Genomic DNA, 7,635 nt, shown 5'->3' with positions numbered 1-7,635 from the left:
AGCCCTGGGAACTTTTCCCCCTTATTCTTTCTGTTAATTACTGATGACATTTGGAAGGATCAGGGAAATGTTATGGGGTGGAGAGAGGTAGGGTAAGGAGGAAGAGGGTGGGGCAGATAGGCAAGATTCCTGAATGAAAACTTAAGCTTTGAGTTCCTTAGAAAGCACCAACTGGGGGTAAATGTATTATTTAAGAAAAGGGAAAATTTTACATATCTATTTTTGGTACCATGAGATTCTGAGATCAATAGCCTGGCTTCTGACTTGTCAGCTGCACATTGCTTCAATGCACATTTGAAACTTTAATTAACACACAATAGCCACAACAAGGGATTATAATGCCGTTCCAGGATGCCTTTATTTGCTAGTTATTGCACATAACTTGGGGTCGTTATTTTCTAACCACCAAAGGTTTCCAAAGATTAATTATGTTTTTCATCAAGTTTAACATTTATATCAATAAGTTTGTTTATTCAAGTTTTTTTAATTGTAAATGTCTGTATCATCCATACTGCCGTCAACCCAGAATTCATAAGCATGTACCATGCACAGTCTGGCAGCAAGCCAGGGAAGCTATCAAGAAGCACACCAAATACTCTTGCATAGGGGAAGACATTAGCACAACAATCACTTTCAATCTATATCATCTCAGATTAGTTGTTTTTTTTTTTTTTGTTTTTGTTTTTTAAATACGTGGTTTCTTATTCTTTACAGCATTCAGTGCTCAACAGATTGCGTAGTGGTGGGATTGTTGACCTGATTGGGGGGAAACCTGAAATAGTCAGGAAAAGAGAACTCAGTCTTTCTTCTTCTGCTCTACAGCTTCTTCTCCAGTAGCATCTTCTTCCTTCTTCTCTTCCTCTTCTTCAGCTTCCTCGCCTTCCTCTCCAGCTTCACCTCCCTCTTCTTCCTCACCTTCCTTGTCTTCAGATTCCTCCTTGGCACCTTTTAAAGGCACATGAGGGGGAATGGGGGGGCAGGACATCACAGTTAGAAGCAAGTCATGTCACAATCAACTAGGTTCTCGGTAACATTTCTACCCAGGGCTGCATTATCCAAATGCCATTTGTTATAAAATATACCCATCAGAGTTCTTTTGGAGTCATAGGGTCATAGCTAAAACTGACTTCAGACACCAACTAGGCCAAGCCTCTCATTTTACTGATGAGGAAACTAAGACCCAGGTGACTTACCCAAGGTCACCCCAGTAGTAACTGTCAGAGACAGGGCTTACTTGAACCCAGATCCTCTGCCCCCACAGTCACTTTTACACTGCACAAGAATATTCTATCCCAGTACTCACATGGCCTACTTCATTCCCATTTTTCAAAAGCATACACACTGAACAATCCCACTGAATGAGTTTTCATTATTGGACACTGGAGGCCCATTGAAAAGCCACCAAATTTCCATCTGGGAAGCCAACGCCAGACTCCTCTGAAGCACTAACTCCTATAGACTTTGCCACTCTTTAGGCACCTGATCCCTCATGCTAGTGTTGGGCACAGAGAACAGTGGTTTATATCGTGCCAAGAACAACATCAGCAGCAGAAAATGCTGAGGATTTGCTTTCTAACTTTCTTTCCAGTGAATCTGATTTTTACCTTCTTCCTCTTCACCTCCTTCCTCTTCTTCTCCCTCCTCCTTCTCTTCTTCCTCAGCCTCTCCCTCTCCTTCAGAGGGGGGCTCATCTTTGGCTTCTTCTGCTTTGGTTGCCTCAATGGTCTCTTCCACCTCAATCTGTTCCTCTTGGACGTGACTGGTGTAATATGAGGGGAAGGCACGGGCAGACATCAAGTATGAGCTGGTCTGGAGCCCACTGTAGGCAGAGCGCCCAAAGACCTGGGAGCTCTGGGAATAGCCACTGGTCAGACTTCCAACACTGGTGAAGCTCAGGCGGGTCTCTTCACCTTCCAATAATTTCCTAGCGAGCAAAAATAGGGTGGGTGGTGGAGAAGAGGGGCATGGGTTTGGAAATCAACAACAGCATGTTCTCTAACCATCCTTGTTTTTTTTTTTATTATTAAAAGCAAAGGCAGGAGTAATGCAAATTCTTGCTAGAACTTTTCAAAATAATAGTATTCAGAAGTCAAACTAGAATTCAAAAAATTTAAAATTAAATTTTAAATATCATGGCATCATTCTTTAAAGTCTATATCATCAGTAATACAGACTGAGGAAAACCAAACTCAGGAGTTATAGGATCACTGACTTGGAGCTGGAAGGAACCTCAGAGGTCATCCAATTTAAAATCCCTCTGCCTCCATTTTACAGATCAGGAAACAGTATTAGGAACTCTTTCTTTACACAGACCCTAAATAGGTCTCTGCTGTTTCCCCCTGGATGCCTCATTCTGACCTTGACCAAGGTCTCCTAGGGATATGAGCAGCAAAGGCAGCATTCCAAGGGAAGATTACATGCCTTCAAATGCTCACCTCTTTCCACTGTGAAACATGTGAAGCTCTTATGTACTGAACAATCTTCTTGGTCAAAAGATAGCTAAAACCTTGCTACTTAGATGTTAAGGACCAGCCTTGAAAGTCTTCAAAATAAAGATACTGAGCTTTGCAATGACTTTTTTTTCCTTCCCCTGCACTGGGCATAATAAATTATCTCCTATTCCTCTCTTCAGCAACTATTCTCACTTGAAAAAGCAATAGTTCTCCCTGAGTCAGGAAGCAGACACCAGAACCCCATAAAAATCATTCTGAACTTGAAACAGCCCTAGTAGCTAGGCCTGATTCTTTTAGGGGGAATCCATTTGTAATGGTTTAAATTTGGATAAGCAAGCTGTCTGATGGCAATTTTATGTTCAAACCATATTTTAAAAGTCACACCAGGGTTGCTGATGTCTAAGGTATTTTTAGGTGAAGAATCTGAATTTTTTCTTTAAGCAAAGGAGGAATCTTTGGGAGTATAAATGAGCACTACAGGACCTGCTATTCCCTTGCTGAAGACAGTCAGTCAACAGACATTTATTATTATGTGCCAGGAGATCTGATTCTACCCACTACAATTAAAAATAAATGTCGATATCCAGATTTAGATCATGCCTCAGCCGTCTATGCATTTCTAAGGAAACTGGGTCAGAACCTGAGACAGACAGCATCTCTGCCAAAAGGAACCAAAGACATTAACAGGACTACCTGGGGATTTGACTGCCATCCAAAACTTTAAAATGATCACAATGTCATAGACTTAGATCTGAAAGGAACTTTAGAGGCTGTTGAATTAGACCCACTCAGTTTACAATTGAGGAAACTGAGGCACGAAGTAGTTAAGTGACTTGCCCAAGGTTACACAACTAGTACGTGCTTAAAACAGGCCCTGAACTCAGATCTCCTTGACTTGTCCACACTGTCTCAGAATGATGAGTCTTACTCCCAAAGAACCTGACCTGGAATCTAATTCCACCTCCATTCTGAGCTTAATAACTGCTGCAGACATTGCCCTCACCCCCATTCATACCTGTAGGCTGCAATTTCGATATCCAAAGCCATCTTCACGTTGAGCAGATCTTGGTATTCTTTCAAGTATCTTGCCATCTCACTCTTGGTGGTTCTCAATTCATTCTCCAATTTGTTGATTGTGTCCTGTCAGGGGTGAAACAACAGAAGCTGAACACAAACCTCCATTTCTTCTCCAAGCATGTTGCTCTGAAAAATGGAAGCGACCGTCCTAGCACGTTTTCAGAGTCAGAGTCTGTTGACCTGTCTACACCCAGTCTCAGCTCCATTCACTCAGAAGTGGTCGTGTTCCCAGAATCTTCCAGAATTCTCCTATGTCAGCTCCCAAACTGCACAGTCATGGCTGACCCTCCAGAGCTCCAAGGCTCTGTTGGAGGAGAGGCTGCCTCCTAGACCTGCCCCACCCCTCCTGGCACTGGCTGAAAAGTCTGCTTTTTTGTCACAAGCAAAGCCCACTCTCCACCAGGGACCTGAGGGTCGGTCACACATCGGCCCAGTTCTTTTCTTCAACCTGCTTTTCCCTACATCTGGGACGAAAGCCAGCACAGCCACAGAAAGAGAAAGCCTATTATTCAGAAAGGCTTGGATTAGACTTAAAAGACCAAGATAAGAGCTCCCAAGACACAAGGACAATGGAGGGTTGCAGCTCTGAAGAGCGCTAGCTTATCTCGTCTTTAGCTACGGACAGGACAAGTATTAGCAAGCCACCACGCCCTCCCGGTCTGTTTCTTCCCCAAGGCATTTTGCTGACTCTAAAACACTTGTCAGCATAGGGATAGGGCCTGGGGTTTCCTTTGGCATACCGAACTCACAACTGCTTCTGTCTCTGTACAGCGGAATCTCCTGACAGTTAAGAGTCTTAGAGAGTTAGCTGGGCCATTAAGAGGTTAAGTAACTTGACCAGGGTCTAACAGCCAATGGGAGTCAGAAACAGAACTCGAACCCAGATCTCCCTGGTTTGGAGGCCAGCCACCTGGCCGCTAAGGCAGGCTTCCTCTGCTATATAGATGCCAGTTATTATTGACAGCAACAATAATCATAATCGTCTTAATAAATCTCTACAATAAGAGCCTTAGAGTACATGAACTCCAAGTCCGCCCCTGTTTTATTGTTCTGTACAGACTATTTGGAGCATCCTCTGGTCTTCCCTTGGTGTCATACATCACTACAATCTTCTGATATGTTGCCTTCTATTGTTACCATCGCTTAACTTGATCGTGTTATCTGGTTAACTCGATGCTTAACGTATGGGGAGGGAGGGGGAGGAGTCAGGGAGATAAAGTCACAAGTACCGCCACCTATCGCGGGCAGAGGAACGTTCAACACAGTTACTAACTGGGCAAACAGGAACAGTCCGACTCAGCGTATAGAAGGCACCTCCCCTCCACTTCTCAGCCTCTCGATCTCAACACATAGTGCCAGGGTGGGATTAGCCAAAAAAAAACAAACAAAAAAACACTACCCGGTGCCCAAGTTGCGCACAGCGACCCCTACCTCCATCCAACTGTCCCTAAGGGAACGCTATCCCCCACCCAAAAGCTCTAACACCTGCAGTGCGTAGGTTTCCTCCCTCATGCACCCCTCCCTCTCCATACCCCTCCCCACTCGGTGCTGATGCTGGCTCTAAAGTGGTGTCCTGGAAAACCTTGGGAATGTAAATCGAATAACCTGAGATTTAGACCACACTCTGCGGTAAATCGCCCCATCCCTCCCGCGCCTCAGTTTCTCTTATGTCAAATGAGGCGGCAGGATGAAATGGCTACTAAGTGGCCCTGAGTCTCATTCGCCTCGCCTGACCAATAAGGAGGTTGCCCCTCCAGACTCCCGCTCCCCCCGCCTCCGACCTGCCAAGCTGAACTCCGCCACCCTGCGCGTGCAGCCCGGCCGATTCTCCCCCTCCTCAGCCCGCCCCCCGCAGTCCCCCGGGTGCCCTGGGCCGGGCGGGGCTTACCTGAAGCGCGCTGATGTCGGCGTTCTGCTTGTCCTCTAGCTCCTGCAGCTGCTTCTCGAGGGCCTCGTTCATGCCGCGGCACGCCTCGATCTCCAGCGTCTTGGCCTTGAGCAGGCGGCGGCTCTCCGACACTTCATCCTTGGCTGCGCGCACGGCGTCGGTGTTCTTGGCGGCGCTCTCGGTGAGTACGGTGAAGCGGCTTTTGAACCACTCTTCGGCATTTTGCATATTCTTGGCTGCCAGCTTCTCATACTGCGAGCGGATGTCCTTGAGCGCCGCGGACAGGTCGGGCTTGGCGGACACATCCATCTCCACGGAGATCTGCGCGTACTGGATCTGCGCCTGCAGCTCAGCGATCTCTTCCTCGTGCACCTTCTTGAGGAAGGCGATCTCGTCTAGCAGACTGTCGATGCGCTTCTCGAGCTCGGCGCGGGCCAGGGCTGCCTCGTCTGCGCCCTTGCGCGCCTCCATCAGGCGACCTTCGGCGTCCTCGCGGCTCAGCACCTCCTCCTCGTAGCGCGCCTGCAGCGCGCGCAGGGTCTCCTCCAGGCCATCTCGCTCGCCCTGCAGTGCCTGCTTCTCGGCGCTCGCGTCCTCGACGGCGAGCCGCAGGTCTCGGATCTCTTGCTCATAGAGGGCGCGGAAGCGCGACGGCTCGGCGTGTTTCTGCCGCAGCACCAGCAGCTCGGCCTCGAGGACCTTGTTCTGCTGCTCCAATTCGTGGACGCGCTCGATGAAGCTGGCGAAGCGGTCGTTGAGGTCCTGGAGCTGAACCTTCTCCTGCGTGCGGATAGACTTGAGGTCGTTGCTGATGGCGGCCACCTGGCTCAGGTCCAGGCTCTCCAGGCTGGGCAGCAGCGAGGAGCTGGAGGAGTAACTGCGGCGAACGGAGAGCGCCGCGGAGGAGCCAGGAGCTGAGTAGCTGGAGTAGGCCGAGCGCGCGGTGCTGCTGTAGCCGCTGCGCACCGACGAGATGTGCACTCGCGGGCTCTCGGCGGTGCTGGCATAGCGCCGCTTGTACGCCGTGGCGTAGTACGGCTCGTAGCCGAAGGAGCTCATGCTGCCGGTGGATGTGGTCGGTAGGCGCGCAGCCCGGCCGGCCGCCTGCCTGCTGCCTGGCCGGCGAGAGGGAGGAAGGAGAGAGATGGGGAAGAGGAGAAAGGAAGGGAGAAGGACGGATGGCTGTGTGCGGCTCGCCGCTGGCCGCCCGCCCCCTTTTATACCCGAGCTGGGACTGACGCAGCCTCTGAGCCCTCCCTCTCCTGGCTGCGGGGGGCGGTGGCCAGCGCCTTGCGGCAGCCAAAGAAAGACGTTGCGCAACTCCAGAGGGCGGGGGGGGAGCTGGAGCCGGAGAAGAGACTGGCGGTGGAGAAAAGAGAGAGGGAGATGAGGCTGGAGGCTCGCTGCCCCACCCAGCCCCCACCTGCAACTCCACTAGGCTCGTCGCCTCTCCGCCAACCTGCAGCTCCTTGAGCTATCATTTCCCCCGCCTCCATTTCTTTTCTCCTGCTCCCCATCGTTCCACTTCATTGCTTGGGCACACCCACCTTGCCACCTCCTCTCTCCCATCTTCTGAGTTCTCGCTCTCCGTTCCCCGCCCAGGCCATGGAACTCTTGCCCTTAGCCCACCCGGTGCCTTCCTCGGGGACCCCAGAGGCCTCAGCCTCTTTTGTGTCCCGCCCACCTCGCCAACCCTACCTAAACGCCCTGACCCACTATTACTTCAACTCTTGTGTTCCATGAGACCGTGCAGACTCTCCAGGGAGTCTGAGCCGAAGTATTCTACATCATTAACCCAGAACGTGGAAAAATGAGGTGTAGAACTGGTTAGAATTCGCGTTCTTAACTAAGGGTCCAGTGAGGTAACCGTGGATAAACAGTGAACTTGGAACCCTGGCATCTTTAATTCATTATAACTAGTTTCCTTTGTAACCCTATGCAGTTTATTTTATGAATTTAAGAACGTTCTGAGAAGGTGACCGTATGCATCATCAGACTGCCGAAGTAGTCCAGAACCCAAAAGGGGGAGGGGAGGAAATCATGACGGAAGGAATCACATCCCCTGCCCGCAGACATAGGATTTTTTTTCTCTCCAAAGTATTAGCAATTTTCTGGTGTCCTTTAATCCCTTGGCCTCTCTGCAGAGATCGACCCCCTGGGAAAGTTGCCTCCTGGAATGAAGGCACATTTTTTTTTTCCAGCTCCTATTCCAGTTTT

The 7,635-nt window shown here is 49.6% G+C and overlaps 1 protein-coding gene across 1 annotated transcript; it reads right to left on the bottom strand.

Annotated features, from left to right (window-relative positions):
* Nucleotides 1-333: 333 nt before the first annotated feature.
* NEFL (neurofilament light) lies at nt 334-7,079 on the bottom strand. The gene is made up of 4 exons (XM_036752999.1): nt 5,419-7,079; nt 3,469-3,593; nt 1,605-1,924; nt 334-945 (listed from the first exon to the last, which is right to left on the bottom strand). Exons 1-4 carry the CDS (start codon nt 6,475-6,477, stop codon nt 797-799), a joined length of 1,653 nt encoding a protein of 550 aa, XP_036608894.1. The 5' UTR covers nt 6,478-7,079; the 3' UTR covers nt 334-796.
* Between the last annotated feature and the right edge of the window lie 556 nt (nt 7,080-7,635).

Source organism: Trichosurus vulpecula, chromosome 3 (genome assembly GCF_011100635.1).
Source record: "Trichosurus vulpecula isolate mTriVul1 chromosome 3, mTriVul1.pri, whole genome shotgun sequence".
Classification (NCBI taxonomy): Eukaryota; Metazoa; Chordata; class Mammalia; order Diprotodontia; family Phalangeridae; genus Trichosurus; species Trichosurus vulpecula.
This window is presented reverse-complemented; position numbering and strand designations above follow the sequence as displayed.

Coding starts and splice junctions, on each gene's coding strand:
- NEFL (XM_036752999.1), bottom strand. CDS start 6,477: ATGAGCTCCTTCGGCTACGAGCCGTACTACGCCACGGCGTACAAGCGG. Junction 1,925..3,468: donor ATCGAAATTGCAGCCTACAG/GTATGAATGGGG, acceptor TTTGCTCGCTAG/GAAATTATTGGAAGGTGAAG. Junction 946..1,604: donor AGGAGGTGAAGAGGAAGAAG/GTAAAAATCAGA, acceptor TGCCTTTAAAAG/GTGCCAAGGAGGAATCTGAA.